Consider the following 19,234-nt stretch of genomic DNA (forward strand, 5'->3'; position numbering starts at 1 on the left):
TCATATAGTATTTAGTCTTTTTGTGACTGGCTTATTTCACTTAGCATAAATAATGTTGTCAAGATTTGTCCATATCATGGCATAGCTCAGAACTTCCCTCCTTTTTAAAGCTCAATTATATTCCACTGGATGGGTAGACCACATTTTGTTTACCCATTCATCTGTCGATGGACACGTGGGTTGCTACCACCTCCTGGCTGTTGTGAAGAGTGCTGCTGTGAACCTGGGTCTGCAAATACCACTTCAAAATCCTGCTTTCAGTTCTTTGGTGGGCCTGTGTCACTGACTTCCCCGTTTCCCCCATTCCATGTGCCCCAGCAGACTCTGGAAGGCTAATTAATTTGCCTATGGCCTGACAACTTATGCCTTCCTAGGGCAGGATTGGAACCCAAGTTCTCTGGCTCTGTATGACCCATTCTGTCTTCACAGCCTCACTTTATCTCAAAACTTCTCAGGAGGTGGGATGGCACCTTGAGGGGCAGTGAAGGCTTCTTTTCTTTTTTCTTTCCTTTTTTTTTCTCTTTCTCTCTTTCTTTCTCTCTTTCTTTCTTTCTCTCTCTCTCTCTATCTCTCTTTCTCTCTCTCTCTCTCTCCTTCTCTGCTTCTCTCCTTTTCTCCTTCTCTCTTTCTCTCTCTCTCTCTTTCTCTTCTTCTCTCTTTCTCTCTTTTTTTCAGGCAGAGTCTTGCTCTATCTCCCAGGCTGTAGTGCAGTGGCACAATCTCAGCTCATTGCAGCCTCCACCTCCCGTGTTCAAGCGATTCTTCTGTCTCAGCCTCCCAAGTAGTTGGAACTACAGACGGACACCACCACACCCGGCTAATTTTTGTCTTTTTAGTAGAGACGAGGTTTCCCCCTGTTGGCCAGGCTGGTCTCAAACTCCTAACCTCTAGTGATCCCTCTACCCTTGCCTCCCAAAGTGCTGGGATTACAGGCGTGAGCCACTGGGTCCAGCCCATCTGGAGAACTTTTGAAGGTCTAGAAAAGAGTTAGACAGATGATAGTGACCTTTGCTGTTAATTTCATAACCATTCACTTATACCTTTTCTGATAGATCCTTAAACATGAAATTTCAAAGCAAAGTAGGGGAGATTTGCACCCTAACTTCAGTGGGGTTGTGAGTGGACAAAATGTACAAGGTTATTGACAAAGTAGCATGCTCCCACACGCTGACCATGTGCAGCTTCAACCTAGATGTGATGCAAAGTGAAAATTTCATGAAAAAAATAGCCTGATATGGAATTGTCTAGAGGTTCCTCCAATCCCTGAGTAGAGATGTTCTTTCCTAGAGACTTGTTGTAGATCATGTTTCATCCTCCAACCATGGGAGAAGTGTGCTGTGTTATTGCCTGATCAGTGTAGTACCTTTATTTTGGGGGCAAAGCTGAGCCTCATTTTTCTCGTTTGTTATACTGCTTTCCTTTTGTGTTGTCATTTGCTGTCCCAGGCATCAAATGATCCATAAACAAAACACTTACCCACTGCACACACATTCCAAAAAGGAGCAACCAAATTTCAGAGCAACCAAAATGTTGCTAACCCAGCCCATGAAAGCCCATGCATTTTTCTTGGAGCAATGTCTAACGTTTAGGTAAAGCACCTTGCAAACTGCCTTGACATAGCAGGTGCCTGCAAAACATTTTCTTTTTTTCTTCCTTTCCTGGGTTAGAATTCAGATCTAGTAAGGAATAAGGCTAAACACTGGAAATGGAATGATGAAGGAGATGGACATATGTCCTGACCTCAAAAAGGTGTGGGGAGGCTGGGCATGGTGGCTCATGCTTGTAATCCTAGCACTTTCAGAGACCGAGGTGAGAGGATGGCTGGAGCCTAGGAGTTTGAGACCAGTCTCGGAAACACAGCAAGACCCCATCGCTACGAAAATAAAAAACATCAGCCAGGCACAGTGGTGCGTGTCTGTAGTCCCATGTACTCAGGAGGCTGAGGTGGGAGAATCGCTTGAGCCCAGAAGGTCAAGGGTGCTGTGAGCTATGATTGCGCCACTGCACTGCAGCCTAGGTGACAGAGTAAGATGCTGTTTCAGAAAAAAAAAAAAAAAAGAAAAAAAAAGGTATGAGGAAAACAGGAATTGAAAATAAATGAAAGTATAAATGTGAGTAAGGAAAAAAAGGAAAAGGAATGTTACAACATAATATTGAAGTCCTATCACCCAGCACCCCCAGAATATTACTTTATTTGGGGTAACTGCAGATGCAATTAGTTGAGATGAAGCCACCCTGAGGTAGAATAAGCTCCTAATCCAATATGACTGGTCTCCTTATAACAAAAGGAAATTTGGACGCAGACACACACGGAGAATGCTGTGTGAATACAGAAGCAGAGATCCCCAAGCCAGGAAGTGTCAAAGGTTGCCAGGTAACCATCAGAAGCTAGGAGAGAATCATGGAGAAGATGACCCCACATCACCCTCCCAAGAAACTATCCCTGCTAATACCGTGACCTCAGACTTCTAGCTTTGGGGACTATGAGATGATAGATATATGTCCGTTGTTTAAGCCACTCCGTTTGTTGTTCTCTGTTGTATTACCTTAGCAGATGAATGCAGGGAGCTACAGGAGTACTTAGTGAGGGGATGAAGATTAGGGAGGTCCCTTGGTGGGCATGGTAGAAGGAGGATGCTCAAGGCAGAAGGAAGTTTCTCTCCATAGAGGTGGCTCAATGCTGAACCTCCAGACTCTTCCCGATATGTGCTAGGGACAGCTTAGCTTGGTGGAAGAAACATCAATGTTCCTATCACACAAACCTGGCATCGAATCCTGATGTTACAACATGCTGTGTGACTTTGGGAAAGCCACTCAACTTCTCTGAGCTTTGGTTTCCTTCTTTGTAAAATAGGATTGTTATACTTAGAGATACGAGGGTAAAAAGTTTTTATGTGGTTAATGTGCCTTTTTATTTGGCCCTTCTGAGTACATGACTTTTGTCTGAGTTAGCCTGCGGTAACCATCTGCTTTGGAGAGAAAGGAGAGAGAATGAAGTGGAAGGCGTTTGTTTAAGCTGAGACCTGAAAGATGGCTCAGAGTTAGTTTGGGGAAAACATAAAGGAGAGCAGAGGATTTTACAGAAGAAAACTGTATTTTTACATATGGTTAATTGTTACATGACAATTTATCCTAACGAGCTTGAGTATCTGGTGTCTAATCTCCTAACACATTAGAACTGCCAGTAAAGAAGGCTGCCTCTCACTATGTGGCTGGTAAAACAGACTGACAATGATGGAAGACAAAGGAATACTACACAATAGGAGGAATTAGGAGGAGGGGGATGCAGAGGAAGGAGAAGAGAAGGGGCAGAAACTAAACAGCCATAGCACGCTGGGGCTATTGAGTGAAGGGGCAAACATCTCCTGTAAATAGTATCTCATTAAATTGGATGAAGTGGCTGCTGTGGGCATAAAACACCCTTTAGTCTTTAGAATGATGATGCTGAGCCACCAAGGGTGAGTTACGGGATGTTAGCGATGTTCTGTTTCAGAACTGATAACAATACATTGTGGCTTCTTTGTCAACATATACATGATGCTACTTCAAATCAAAATTGAACTCCTTCTCTTCTTTTTGCTGCCTTTAGAACTCTTGCAGAATATTGATGAACAAGGCCCCCCGCCTTCTAAAACTGGATTAGGTGGCCCTCTCTTGTGCTTGTGCAGGAACCTCTGTTTGGCTGCATCACAGCATTAACGTTGCTGATCGTAACTAGTCCTCCATGTCTCCCGCCATGCTGCGGATATACCTCCTACCCTAGACTGTTATCTATTTGCAGCACAACCGGGATTTTGAAATGAATCTCTGTCCCCCAGAGCCTGCATAAAAACGGGCTGAAAGTGAGCATTAAATAAATATTTAACAACTCTAGTTTTAAAATATTTCCATCCTAAATGGTTCAAAGTTTTTTTTTTTAAGTTTTCATGTTTAAAGATGTAAACTCTTGAGTAACACCAATGCCTCATTTTCCAAAGGTTTTATGATTATATATGTGTTTTTTTTTTCTTTATTGCAAATTCCTGCTGGTCTCTCTGCCACCAAGATTCAATATGATTCAATTCTCCTTCTACAGAAACCTTTTCTGATGCAAGCCTAGCCTGCTATGTTCTCTTTCGACAAATTCAGGGTAATTTTGAGTTGGACTGGATACTTTTTTTTCTCCTTGCTTGTGGACAGAAAAAAACCTACATGGTATTTCAAACTATAATTTTAAGGTTTTCCCTTAGAAATGTTGCTGGCATAAAGATTTGGAAAGGTTAGAAAGAAAAACAGAGCTAAAAGCCAGAGCTCTGTTCTGATTTCTGAATGTCTATTCTCCTTTTTTGTTCTTATGAGACTAACCAGTGCAATTGGCCCCAGCAGGGACATCTCCTGCCCATTCCCTGTCATTCGTCTGGTTTTGAGGCAATGGAACAATCTAGACTATGTCCAAGAATTCTGAGCCCAGAGAGGGTCTTATGGAAACTCAACACCCTCTTTTCCTCATGGCCACTCGTTATGTTGTCTTGGCTTTCGAAACAATGGGAGGCAATCAAGCTTTAGCTACCATACACTGGATGCTTACAATGTTTCCGAGCACTGCTAAGCATGGTGTTCATAATGTCTTTGAACCTCACAGTAACCCCATGAGGAAGCTGTTATGGTCCCAATTTAGAGCTTAGAAGACTGAGGCTCATACAGGCTTTATAACACACCGCAAGATGCTGGGGGTAAGTGGAAGAGCCAAAATTTGAGTCCAAAATGGACTGACTCAAAACTCCATTCTTATTTCATTATGTTGTGCTGGATGGTGCTGTCTGTGGAGAGAGGGATGGTTGAGGCCACATCACAGGGTATAGAAGGTGTTTTGCAAACCGTGGAGATGAAGAAGGTCCATGGGCAGGACCAGTGTGGCCTCATGGGCTAGGCAAAAGCACGGTCCCTCTTGAGTATTGAAAGCTTTAGTAGAATTTTATATGAAAAAGACACCAGCACTTGTATGTTCATCGCAGCACTATTCACAATAGCAATGTTATGGAACCAATGAAGTGGAAGGAGTGAGGGTTGACTGGATAAAGAAAATGTGGCATATACACACCATGGAATGCTATGCAGCCATGAAAAAGAACGAAATCATGTCCTTTGCAGCAACATGATGGAGCTGGAGGCCATTTTTCTAAGTGAACTAACTCAGAAACAGAAAATAAAATACTGCATGTTCTCACTTATGAGTGGGAGCTAAACAGTAGGTACGCAGGGACATGAAGATGGAAATCACAGACACTAGGGACTCTAACAGGGAGGTGGATGGGAAAGGAGTGAGCATTGAAAATTACCTTTCAGGTACAATGTTGACTATTTGGGTGATGGCTACACTAGGACCCCAACTCTGACCTTTGTATAATATGCCCATATAACAAATATGCAGAAATATATATCTAAAATAAAATAAAATGGGGGAAAAAAAGCTTTGGAAAAATTTTATGAGATTCTTTAGTAAGTGGTATAAGAGCTAGGAATTGTTAGCTAAGCATAATGCCTGGAACAACATAGACACTAAAATATGTGAGGAAGAATGGATGGTTGAACGAAGCTTGAGAGGCAAGGACATAGGTAGGTTCCACCAGGAAGCAGGGTATTTCTAATTTGGGAGGAAACTTGTTTATTATCTGCATAGAACAGTAAGTTCTGTTCTCTGGATAGAAGAAGAAACAGGCCGAGGCGGGCAGATCACAAGGTCAGGAGATCGAGACCATTCTAGCTAACATGGTGAAATCCCGTCTCTACTAAAAATACAAAAAATTACCCGGGCATGGTGTCATGTACCTGTGGTCCCAGCTACTTGGGAGGCTGAGGCAGGAGAATCGCTTAAACCCCGGAGGTGGAGGTTGCAGTGAGCTGAGATAGCACCATTGCACTCCAGCCTGGGTGACAGAGTGAGACTCCATCTCAAAAAAAAAAAAAAAAAAAAGAAGAAGAAGAAGAAGGAGGAAGAAGGAAGGAAGGGAGGGAATGAGGGAGGGAGGAAGGAAGGAAGGAAGGTAGGAAGGAAGGAAGGAAAGAAAGAAGGAAAGAAGAGGAGGAGGAAGAGAAGAAGGAGGAGGAGAAGGAGGAGAAGGCGAAGAAATGAAAAAGCATAGATCTGGCCAGCGGTTTTCTCATCTGACTGGGAAATTTTGCAGGAAGAAAGAAGTTATTCAAGACAGAAGGAAGTTTCTCTCCACAGAGCTGGTTCAAGGCGTGGTTCAATGCTGAACCTCCAGGCTCTTCTTGATCCATTCTGGGGGCAGCCTAGCTTGGTGGAGGAAGCATCAATTTTGCCATCAGACAACCTTGGCATCGAATCCTGATACTGCTATAACATGCTGTGTGGCTTTGGGCACTCAACCTCTCTGAGCTTTGGTTTCCTTATTTATAAAATAGGATTGCTTTACTTAAGAGATACGAGGGAAAATTGTTTTTTACATGGTAAATGTGCCTTTTCCTTTTTATTTGGCTTTTTTTTTTTTTTTTTTGGAGATAGAGTCTCACTCTGTTGCCCAGGCTGGAGTGCAGTGGCGTAATCTCAGCTCACTGCGACCTCTGGCTCCCAGGTTTAAGCAATTCTCCTGCCTCAGCCTCCCAAGTAGCTGGAATTACAGACATGCGCCACCACGCCTGGCTACTTTTTGTATTTTTAGTAGAGATGGAGTTTCACCATGTTGGTCAGGCTGGTCTTGAACTCCTGACCTCAGGTGATCAACCCGCCTCTGCCTCCCAAAGTGCTGGGATCGTAGGCCTGAGCCACCGCACCCAGCCAATTTGGCCTTTCTGAGCACATGACTTTTGTCTGAGTTAGCCTGTGGTAACCATCTGCTTAGGAGAGAAAGGAGAGAGAATGAAGTGGAAGGAAACCCAGTCCACGCCACTGTGTAGGGCCCATTGCCCCATCGTGGCAGGTTCTGTGGTAAGACCCCAGCTCTTGGGGTATCTGGTATCTCAGAGTCATTGGGGAGCACCAATCAGGCAACCTTTTGGTTAGATTATATCACTCTGTTTCTTAACTGGCTCAGCTGCCCTGTGACAGCTCAGAGCTTCACTATGAGCTCCTGCCAGAGTCTCAAAGGAAGCAGGACAAGAGACTCCCGCCTCAAGCATTTCCCCCACCCTGAGTCTGAAACCCAAAGAGGGAGAGACAGGTGACATGATCTTAGTCTTCCTCCTCTCTTTTTCTTTTCCTTCTCACATCCTCCCGAGAACTGGAGGAATCAGACACCCCATTCCATTCCTCTCTGGTCCATTCTTGTAAAAATCCTGTGGTCTTGCCAACCAAGTCTGGTCCTTAATATGCTGAAAGGTGGAGATTAAAAAAAAAAATTTAGAACAAAACACCTTCCAAAAACAATAGTGTGACTTCACATTGTATTACTGTCTGGCTGCCAAATCATTTCTGAATGTTAGAGATTTGAATATTACCTCCTTCAGCAGCAGTAAGCAAGTGCCTAAGTCCACAGATTCTAGACTGTCAGGTTCAAAGAATAGCTCTGCTATTTCAGGTGACTTAACTTTGGGCCAAAGCTCTCCGTGCCTTGGTTTTCTCCTCTACAAAATGGGGTTGATAATAGTATCTCATAAGGATGCCTGGGATAATGCGATTAGTTAGTATATAGAATAGTGTGGAATATCTCATAACCCCTTTATGTTTATTATGTATACAAGTGTGTCTTCACCTTCCTCATCATTATCAACATCATCATTTTTTTGTGTGTTACTTCTGTAATAAATCCCAATTTCCCAACCCTACCCAGGCATATGGAAGTCATGGGCCATCCAGAGCCAAGCCCACACACTCAGGAAGACAAGAAGAGAAAAACACATTAATAACTTAAAAGAATACATAGTCCATAAGCACTGTGTTCTAGTTGATAAAGTTGTGTCCCATAAGAATATGGGTTAACAATTCTGATGTTGCTGTAATTATATACTGGAATTGAACAATTAACAATTGGATGGTGGATAATGGGAGCCAGGTTTATTATTCTTGGAGTGGGAGTTTACAGACAAGTGAGGGAGGAAGCTAGAATGATTCGTTTGACAGTGAGTGAGAGTTAGAGACATCAGGGTGACTTCATGCTTAGGTTAATATAGACACGGATAGTTGCCTCTGTAAATCTTTGTAGATATGTGTGTATATACATATGTTAGCATACATATCTAAATTGCCTTACCTTGTCAGTGTAGAGGGAGTAGAAGCAACCAGCACACCTGGCACCCAGAGTTTGGTTTCTAATATTATTCTCCAATAAAATGAACCAGGCTCCTTAAGGAAATGTTTGATCCTTGGACCAGGATAACATATCTATGCAAGATGAGCCTGGGGAATCTTGTATTACTAGAAAGTTAGAAAATTTAAAAATGAGGGGGTCTGTCAAAGGACCCCCTTTGAAATAGTTTCTGATGCTCAAATTTGGAACAATCTGAGCAACAAAACAAATTTAAAATGGTAGTGAATTATAACCCAAAGTATAAAATACATATCCATGTGTCTACACTGATACAAATACATGATTGAATCAATACATAAGTGGGGAAGAAGAGACAAATCTTCCATGAGGAATAATTCCAAATAGTTTATGTAGATATTCTTTCCACTCAGGGAGGTAGAGCATAACCCCTACTCCTTAGATATGGTGTGAATGGCACACAGTGACTTCTTTCCAAACAGTAAAATGTGAAAAAAGGGGAAAATAGAATAATTTTATAGAGGAGAAACCTGTCCAGTACTACCTAAGCCAGGTGATAGTTTAACATCAATAGCGATGAGTCATCATAGTATGTACCTTTGCTATGTTACGATGAGAATGTCACTTTACCTCGGTGATTCCCCTCACCTCCAAACCCATAACCCCAATCTAATCATGAGAAAAATATGAAACAAATTCTGTTCGGCCAGGCACAGTGGCTCATGCCTGTAATCTCAACAATTTGGGGGGCCGAGGCAGGCAGATCACCTGAGGTCAGGAGTTCGAGATCGGCCTAGCTAACATGGTGAAACCCCGTCTCTACTAAAAATGCAAAAAATTAGCTGGGCGTGGTGGTGTGTGCCTGTGGTCCCAGCTACTCAGGAGGCAGGAGAGTCGCTTGAACCCGGGAGGCAGAGGCTACAGTGAGCTGAGATTGTACCACTGCACTGCAGCCTGGGTGACAGAGTAAGACTCTGTCTCAAAAAAAAAGAAGTCCATTCTACAAGATATCTGACCCTGTACTCCTCAAAATTGTCAAAGTCATCAAAACAGGGAAAGTCTGAGAAACTGTCACAGGCAAGAAGAATCTAAAGAGATATGACTAAATTCTAAGTTTAATGTGGTACCTAGATATTTTGAAACAGAGAAGACAGACATTAGGTAAAAACTAAGGAAACCCAAATAAAGTGTGGACTTTAGTTAATAGTAACATATCAATATTGATTCACTCACTGTAACAAATGTACCATACTAATATGTTAATAATAGGGAAACTGGGTCTGGAGGATACAGGAACTCTCTGTACTATCTTTGCAGTACTTTTGTAAATCTAAAACTCTTTCATGGTAAAATGTTTTAAAAAATTCATTGTTTGAGGCCAGGTGTGATGGCTCACACCTGTAATACCAGCACTTTGGGAGACTGAGGCAGGCGGATCCCTTGAGGTTAGGAGTTCAGGACCAGCCTAGCCAACATGGCGAAACCATATCTCTACTAAAAATACAAACATTAGCCGCATATGGTGGTTCACACCTGTAATCCCAGCTACTTGGGAGGCTGAGATGGGAGGATCACTTGAAACTGGGAGGCAGAGATTGCAGTGAGCTGAGATCATGCCACTGCACTCCAGCCTGGGTGACACAGTGAAACTGTACCTCAAAAAAAAAAAAAAAAATATATATATATATATAGAGAGAGAGAGAGAGAGAGAGAGAGAGAGAGAGCGTGAGAAGCTCTTTACCTACTGTCTGGAACATGGTGTGTGCTCGACAGAACAACCCTATTTGACCATGTAGTACCTTTCTGGGCTACTCCTCCTTGAGATATACTTTGAAGGAGTCACTATGTTGCCTTTCCTTTAAGATGAGCCAGAATGGTCTAGTTTCTGACAGTTAATATTTGTCTCCTCTGCACGGAGAAACTTGGAGCATTCTCTCAGTGTTTGTAACTGAGCATTTTTACCTTAACTGGCTCTATCTGAATTGTATCCATTTTATTTCCCTGTTTAGTAACTAAGATATACCACCTAACAACAGGAGTTACATGGTGGCTACCTTGGTGCAAGTCTGCTAGATGCTTCCAATTAGAGTAATTGTATCTTAACCTTCTTTGAAGACGATTGTGGGATATAGGAGGTTCCTTCTCTGTCTTAGGAAGGAGAGCACAGGACACCATCAATTTGTCGTTTGCGGACCAAGGGTCTGCATGGAAAAACAGCATCACAGAAGGGCAAGTCTTCATTAGTTATTTCGAAGGGTCATAATGAGTTGCGCTTATAATGAGGTGGGGAAAATGTTCTTGTGGCATTGGATAAGGAGTACCTTTCCACAGAGGTGGGTAAGATATCTCTGGGGATGGGGAATGTCCAGAAGGGAACTTCTGAGAGTGAGATATGTTACTGGAGTCCATCTATTGCTATGACTGTGGAAAAGAAATTATATATGTGGACTGGGTGAAGTGGCTCACGTCTGTAAGCCCAGTACTTTGGGAGGCTGAGGCGGGCAGATCACCTGAGGTCAGGAGTTCAAGACGAGCCTGGCCAACATGGAGAAACCCCGTCTCTACTAAAAATACAAAATTTAGCTGGGTGTGGTGGCACATGCCTGTAATCCCAGCTACTCGGGAGGCTGAAGCAGGAGAATCACTTGAACCTGGGAGGCGGAGGTCGCAGTGAGCTGAGATCACTCCACTGCACTCCAACCTGGGCAACAGAGTGAGACTCCATCTCCACAAAAAAAAAAAAAGAAATTAATATGTGTGTGTATATGTATACATATATACTTGTATGTATATGTACACATGCATACATACATATATATACACACACACGTACACACATGCATATTTCTTCTCTCAGCTTGGTAAGGGAAGGATTTGCAGATTATAACCTAGATCTCATTCATGCTGCATTTTTTCACTCATCCTATTGTTCTAGTTTTCTTGGATTCCAACCTGGGCTTATCTCCAATCTGCATTTTTTTTTTTTTTTTTTTTTTGTTTCTCCTCCCTGGCTGAATATATTTGTGGAAAACTCACAAAGCAACTGAGTTGCCAGGTCTGGTCTCTATCTTCCTGTCCAGTGAAATGAAAATGACATTTAGAAAACCTAGTCACAAATGTCTGCTTAATAAATTTTGATTGCTGCCCTGAAACTGGATTTTAATATTTCTGAATATTCAGTGCTTGGAAACTAGCAAAAAAAAAAAAAAAAAAAAAAAAAGGCTATCTAAAACTGCCAGAAATTTGCTTTATGTGGTTCTTAATGTGAAACTGGAAGTGCAACTTCGGGGTGGCCTCATTTCTTCTTTTGAAGGGGATCACTTTGGTGGGGTTTTATGGTTGTGCCTACTTACATTAAAACTACTCACTGCCCCTGAGGTGTCTCAGGACTTGGGAGAAATAATCCAAAAGCAAATACTTTATAAGGGAATATCATGTATTCTGTTTAATAATATAAAAGTGTGTCCCAAGATATTCCGTGAGGAACACCTCTGTAGAATTTTTTTTTTTCTTTAACAAAGTGTTTAGCATTTTCTCTGGCAGATCTGGAAACAGGGTTTGAGCCTAGTAGGTTGAGTCTGGGACTGACGGATCAAACAGATGACCGAAAGGACTTATAGTGGAGGATAACAGGCTTTGAAGGTTCAACTCTTTGATTAGACAGTCTAGTGTTTGGGATGCATTTCCAGGGGTAGGGGTGCCTGCCATTGAGACATTAGTTAGCTTACTAGCATCCTTGGGCACGCTCTATGCACGACTCAGCCAATTTGTTGTTTGAAATTTCTGCTGTAGCTCTGTAGAAAACTGAGGGGCAATACCTTTTCCATTTTAAGGCAATACCTGGGTTTGCTGCATGGACAGCCTTCCCCAGTTTCAGCTTCCCCGAGGAAATCCAAACAACAATTGCCTTAATCAGAACTCTACATTGCAAGTGGCAGGAACCACAAAACACACTCTTTAGAAAGGGGCTTCTCTCTCTCCTCAGCTTCTTTCCTGTGGGTGTGATTCTTACTCTTTCATAATGAAGAAAGATTTTCTCCACATGTTAGCTTCATATTCTCTTGACTTCATGGCCTTTTCGTTGTTTGACTGCAGTGTTTCCAAGTAGAAAAGTTGACGGAAGAACTCTGATTGGCCCAACATAGATCACATGCTCTCCTCTGGTCCAATCATTATAAGAAGGAGGTACTGGGATTGGTCTGATTCAGGCCCAGGCTCACTTCCGTGGCCAGGGGTCTGAATTACTATAAAGCACAGTGAGCCCTTGCTATTTGGGCACATACTCACCTGCTTTTCAACTGCCAGCTCTTACATCCCTGAGCGAGGGTATCTCTGGCCACTGGAGCTTGCTTTGCCTGTGAACATGGGAAGTTGCGAGTGCTAACGAATTAATGTCTCCCGGAAGCAGCCCTCAACCAATGACTAATAGGAGTTTGTGTGTAAATACTAAGGGCTCCTTTGCCCTTGGGGTGACATAATTTTGAGGCATGCATTCAATACCATTTTCCAGAATTCCAGAGTGGGATTAAACTCCAGTCGACCACATTGCATCTTGCTTGGCATTGCACTCTATTTGCTTCTTGTTCCCTAACTCCCCCATCCTTTTGCTACAAGTATTTCCTGAGATCACCTGCCAAATATGCTTGCATTTGAGTCCTTTGGTATGCTGCTTTATCGCCACTTGAGTTGTGTGATGAGCTGCCAATCATGGTAACTGTCTTAGTTTGTGTTTCCCCAGAAGTCACTAAGATAAGACTGTGCACAAAAGCAGTAGCTATCCACCAAAAAATATGTCATGAAACACACACACACACACACACACACACACACACGGCAGCATACAGTGAGAACTTAACAGTAAGCCATTTCCCACCAATACTTGGAAACAAAACATGGCTGGCCTGACATGCCCAGGGGAAGCAGACAGGAACCCTGGTGGGTTGGCTTTGGAGAGGAGAATGTCAGAGGATCTTGGGTTCCAAGGTATAGTGAAAGCCATACCTTATCAACACCTTTTCTACTGTTACTTTATTAATCCTGGGACTCTCCCATGGCAGCTGAATCTCAGCCAAAAAGCTATCATGGTGGAAGGATACATGCGTCTTTCCAGACGTTGGCCAGAGACTGGGTTACTTGGCACTTATGTTTGGCGACATTCCCATTTAACACTTGGGCTTGTGTCATGGCCCATGCAGGTCAAGTGATAAAAATACTCTCCCTACCCTCATGCCTCAGCTCGGGTATCTCTGCCTCTTTCCGTTTGGGTTTATTGGTTTCTAAAGCCAAACATTTTTCATATACATCAGGGGTTGAGTTATCTAAAAGCAAAGCCTGGGAAAGGGACTCAGATGCATGTGACTCTGAGGGAGTGCTCTTCAGGTAACAAATAAATACACACCTCTAAGATTATGAGGGAAGCACCTTCGAAAGGTTAGAGAGCCACACAAAAATGGGGTTTCAGGTAAGGTCCAGATTCAGGGGTTGTCAAACTATAGCCCTTGGTTCAAATTTTGTACCACCTGTTTTTGTAAATAAAGTTTTATTGGAACACAGCCATGCCCATTTATATGGTTGTCCCATGGTATCCATGGGGATCTGGTTTCAGGACCCTCCATGGATACCAATATCAACAGATGCTCAAGTCCATTATAAAAAATGGCATAGTATTTTCATATAACCTACTCATATCTTCTCATATACTTTAAATCATTTCTAGATTACTTATACTACTAGTACAATGCAAATGTTTTGTAAATAGTTGTTATGCTGTATTTTTACTTGTATTATTTTTTATTGTATTTGTATATTATTGTATTGTATTTTATTGTATTGTTATTTTTAATTTTTTTTCTGGGTATTTTCAATTCACAGTTGGCTGAATCCAAGGGTGTAGAACCTGTGGATACAGAGGGTCAACTGTCTCCCTTCTAGGGCTGCATTCATGCTACAAAGGCAAAGTTGAGTAGTTAAAACAGAGACTGATGGCCTACAAAGTCTAAAATACTTACTATCTGGCCCTTTACAGAAAAAGATTGCCGACCCCTTACTCTAAACTGGTCCCAGTCCATGTGAACTATGAAGTATCATCATTTCATAAAGTTATACCCATGTTGAGACAAGGGGCTGGTCTTTGGATGTCAGTGTCAGTGGGACATGGGTTGTTGACCACTTGAGGACAAGGTGGGTGAAGCATATTGACCCCAGGGCAGTGGCTTCCATTAGCCAAGAGCCATTCTCTGGGTACTGAAGGCAGCTGTGAGCTGTTAGCAGCCAACATTTGCAGCAGCTGGGAAATGGGGGTGCATGCTGGATAAAGGGGATCTTTCAAGACACCACCAGTATCCACTGCAGTGCATACCTGGATGGACACATGTGCTTCATGAAGCCAGAGGGAACCTGTACTTTCCACCTGAAAGTGAGCCATCATTATCTCACAGTGATGGGATGGATAGACAGGAGGCGAGAACCAAATGGGAATGGAATCTTCATTCCATTCGGTTGGGAAGGGAGATTCCATTCCCATTTGGTTCTCGCCTCCTGTCTATCCATCCCATTGCTCTCAGGATAAAGACAGGAACCTTTACCAGTGTTCGCTGGGTCCTGCCACCCTCTCCAGTCCCACCTCATTCCACTTTCCTCATACTGTATTCTCTAGCTGTGCATGGCCAGAGCTCAGACAGCAATTCCTTCCATTGCTGAGCACACCAGGTTCCATCCAGCTCCACAGCTTTTGCTCATGCTGCTTCCTCTGCCTGAAATACCCTCCCTCATACCGTCCACCTTCCACCACACTGAACTATCATAACAACCCTCCTCCCTGCAGATCTCAGCTCAGAAAAACCTTGAATCTCTCTTTCCCTGAATCTCATTTCCCTTCAAGTAGCCAGTATTTAGTTTGTTTGTCTTTACGTATGTTTCTGTCTTATGCAAACCCATAGTATGCAAAAATATACACATAGATTTTTCTTTTACTTAACAGAAAATAGTATACTATTTGCTTTCCTTTAAAGCTTGCTTTTTTCCCTTTAACAATATAAACCATAAGAAACTGTTCAATTTTTCATTCATTTTTTTTCTGACACCTGAATGATATTCCATCATATGTGTACATATTATGTATATCATATGTATTATAGTAATTCATTTAAGAATTCCCACATTGATAGGAGTTAAGATTGTTTCTGTGTGTTTTCATTTTACAAACAATGGTGCAAAAACATCTCTGAACAAATACCCTTACATTCTGATGCTTATATTTCTGTAGGCTCAGTTGCTAGAAGTGGTATTGTTTAGTCAGCATGTACATATGCTTTACATTTCAATACTCAGTGCCTGATTTCTTCCTGCAAATATAGCAAATTGCATGTCCACCAGCAGCTTTAGGAGGCCTCCCTGTACTCAGTATCTCTGCTGGTACTTAAGTCCTTCAGTCCCTTTAACGTCTGCCAATCTCTTGGCAAAGGAATGGCTTCTCATTGTTCTTCTGACTTGCATTTCTTTGACTGTTACTGAGGTTGGGCATCTTTTTGTACAAATATCGTTTCAATGACAAAAATAACCTCTCTATTGATAGGACCTTAACATGTTAGTTTAACATGTTTTTGAGCACATCCTTTGAGGTGATGTCAAAAGAACAGCCACCTGTCCTCATTTGCTCTCCAGTAAAGATTATAAACTCAGTTGTGTCCCATGTATCTGTGAACCCTCTGCTGTTTTGCGACTGGAGTCCCTAAAGGGTGGTGAGAGTTTTGGTCTCCAGGGATGTGGTGATAGGAGGGAAAGTAGATGGTTCTGCCCTGTCTGTGACAATCTCCTTCTGTGTCTTCACTTCCAGATGCCACCCAGATGAACAACGCAGTGCCCACCTCTCCTCTCCTCCAGCAGATGGGCCATCCACATTCATACCCGAACCTGGGCCAGATCTCCAACCCCTACGAACAGCAGCCACCAGGGAAAGAGCTCAACAAGTACGCCTCCTTAAAGGCAGTCGGTAAGGACCTCCTGATGGATCTTTTTTCTTTCTCTTCTTTCCTGTCCTTTGCTGCTTCTTGTAGGTCTCTTTATCTCCAGTTTTCTTTCCTAATTCCTTTTTCTAGCTCTTATTTTTCGTTCTGTCTTTCTGCTTTTCTCTGCCTCTATCTCATTTTCATTCACTCTCTGTCTATAAATATGTATATTTATCTATCTATCTACCTCTGTATACCCATTCATTCATCCATCCATCTGCCTATCCATTCTATCTATCCATCCATTCATCTATCCAGCTATTCACTTATCCATCTATCTATCTGCCTAGATACGTATTATCTATCTGTCTGTCCATCCATCCATCCATCATCCATCCATCTACCTATTCACTTATCTATCTACCTGTTATCTATTGAATCTATCTATCTACCTATTATCCTATCATCTATCTATCTATCATCTATCAATCCATCCACCCATCCACCTATTCACTTATCCATCTATCTACCTACCTATGTATTATCTATCTATCATCCATCCATCCTTCCATCCATCTACCTATCCACTTATCTATCTATTATCTATCATCAATCATATATCTACCTGTTATCTATCTAGTATCTATCTACCCATTATCTATCTATCTATTTATCTATCATCTATCTATCTACCTATTATCTGTCTGTCTATCTATTTATCTATCATCTATCTATCTACCTATTATCTATCTATCTCTCTGTCTATCTATCTATCTATCTATCTACTCATCTTCTGGGTCTCTCTACCTGGGACCCAGGTTTCTAAGGACCAGAGACCTCAGCTGCTTTCTCTGACCTAGAACAAGTTCTACATTGCCATGTAAGGTAGGGTGGCTGGACGAGGGGCACATGTGCGGTGAGGGCTATTTCCTGGGGAGAAGAACCTGGATGCTCATTTGGTCCCACTGACACTTTAACACGTTTACCATCTCCATCTACCCTAGTTGATCGTCAGGGAATATTGACATATAATCTAGGTCTCTCCATCTCAGAAATGCCTTACACTTTGGTGGATATGGGTAACACCCTTCAGCTGCATAGTCCATCCCATTTCTAAGAAGTTGGTGAACAATGCACATTCCTATCCCAGGCAACTTCTGCTCTTCAGGATTTAAATATTTACTGGGGTGGGCAGTCTGGAGCTACTACTAATTGAGTTCTTACCAAGTGCAAGACATTGAATTGAACCCTTGTTTTCTCATAGTGATTCCAAGGTGAAGACACAGTGATTATCCCAATTGCCAGATTAGAAAACTGAGACTCTAAGAGGCTAATATAACTTGCCCAAGTCAAGCAGCAGTGGGTGACAGAGCTGAGAGTTGAACTCTATTTTTATCACTCCAGAGCCACTGCTTCCACCACTGCCCTGATTCCTTCAGTCCATTCTTCAATTTAAACATGGGGGGGCGGGTGTGATAGTAACCCTGACAGTGACTGAGGCTCCTGAACAGTTTGTTCATAAAAGGGTTCTATCGGATAGAAGCAACAGCCACAGAAAGCGATTCCTGACTCCTGATTGACTGTGGCAACCTCAGGGTTCCCTAAATCAATGGTTCTCACATGTGGATGCCAGTTACTAGAATCACCTGGAGAGCAGGTAAAATATAAGGATGCCCCAGGCCCACCCTAGAGATTTCTCTTTTTTTTTATTTTTATTATTATTATTATACTTTAAGTTCTAGGGTACTTGTGCACAACGTGCAGGTTTGTTACATATGTATACTTGTGCCATGTTGGTGTGCTGCACCCATCAACTCGTCAGCACCCATCAGCTCGTCATTTACATCAGGTATAACTCCCAATGCAATCCCTCTCCCCTCCCCCCTCCCGATGATAGGCCCTGGTGTGTGATGTTCCCCCAAGGATCTAGAACTAGAAATACCATATGACCCAGCCATCCCATTACTGGGTATATACCCAAAGGATTATAAATCATGCTGCTATAAAGACACATGCACATGTATGTTTATTGCAGCACTATTCACAACAGCAAAGACTTGGAACCAACCCAAATGTCCATCAATGACAGACTGGATTAAGAAAATGTGGCACATATACACCATGGAATACTATGCAGCCATAAAAAAGGATGAGTTTGTGTCCTTTGTAGGGACATGGATGCAGCTGGAAACCATCACTCTCAGCAAACTATCGCAAGAACAGAAAACTAAACACCGCATGTTCTCACTCATAGGTGGGAACTGAACAATGAGATCACTTGGACTCGGGAAGGGGAATATCACACACATAGAGATTTCAATTGAACTGGTTGAAGATAAGATTCAGACATGCGCATGTTTAAAGCACTCTGTGGCTGTTTCTAGTGTGAAGCCACGGGTGACAGCCGTTCATGAAAACCACTTCATCAGCCCCACATCCAGGAAATCCAAATCCTGTTTCAAGTGCTTGCTCTGAATTTCCTCTTCTAATGACCTTAATTGTTCTTTACATTCCTGTGCATTGTTAATACGTGGGGGAAATTCCCTTCCTTTCCTTTCCTTCTCACTATGTGCTGTGAGTTCTGTTTTCTCTCCCTGTCTCAGAGGAGAGATTTTAAAGCCAGGTTTTCTACTTTACCTGTTCCTTCTCTGAGTCTATTCCTTGGGGAGCTAGAAGGAGCCAAACAGATGTGAGTTCAAATCCTAGCCCTACTACTTACTATCTGTGTAGCCTTGGGCAACACTTAACCCCTTTTTAAGGTCTCAGTCTTGTAATCTGTAAAATGGGCCTAAGGATGCCTGTGATGACTTATATTATAGCCTGGTAAAGGACATTCACTCAACATATATTTGTTACCTCCCTTCTCCAGAGCTCCCTGGTCCTGTTTCTAGTAGCCCCATGGATGAATCCTTTTCTGATTTCCATCTTAGAGCATGCTCAGATATCATAGGAAGGTCTTCTTTTTTCTTTTTTGGGACAGAGTCTCACTCTGTCACTCTGGCTGGAGTGCAATGGTGTGATCTTGGCTCACTGCAACCTCTGCCTCTGGAGTTCAAGCGATTCTCCTGCCTCAGCCTCCCGAGT

General features: G+C 42.5%; 1 protein-coding gene across 2 annotated transcripts in view; it reads left to right on the top strand.

Annotated features, from left to right (window-relative positions):
- Positions 1 to 19,234, top strand: part of SHISA9 (shisa family member 9) — a 343,049-nt gene that overhangs the window by 288,972 nt on the left and 34,843 nt on the right. For both annotated transcript variants that reach the window (XM_015125640.3, XM_015125641.3), the window contains exon 3: positions 16,039 to 16,194. In XM_015125640.3, coding sequence (XP_014981126.3) covers positions 16,039 to 16,194 — 156 coding nt within the window. The remainder of the gene's footprint in view (positions 1 to 16,038; positions 16,195 to 19,234) is intronic.

The sequence above is a fragment of the Macaca mulatta genome, chromosome 20 (assembly GCF_049350105.2).
Source record: "Macaca mulatta isolate MMU2019108-1 chromosome 20, T2T-MMU8v2.0, whole genome shotgun sequence".
In the NCBI taxonomy this organism is placed as follows: domain Eukaryota; kingdom Metazoa; phylum Chordata; class Mammalia; order Primates; family Cercopithecidae; genus Macaca; species Macaca mulatta.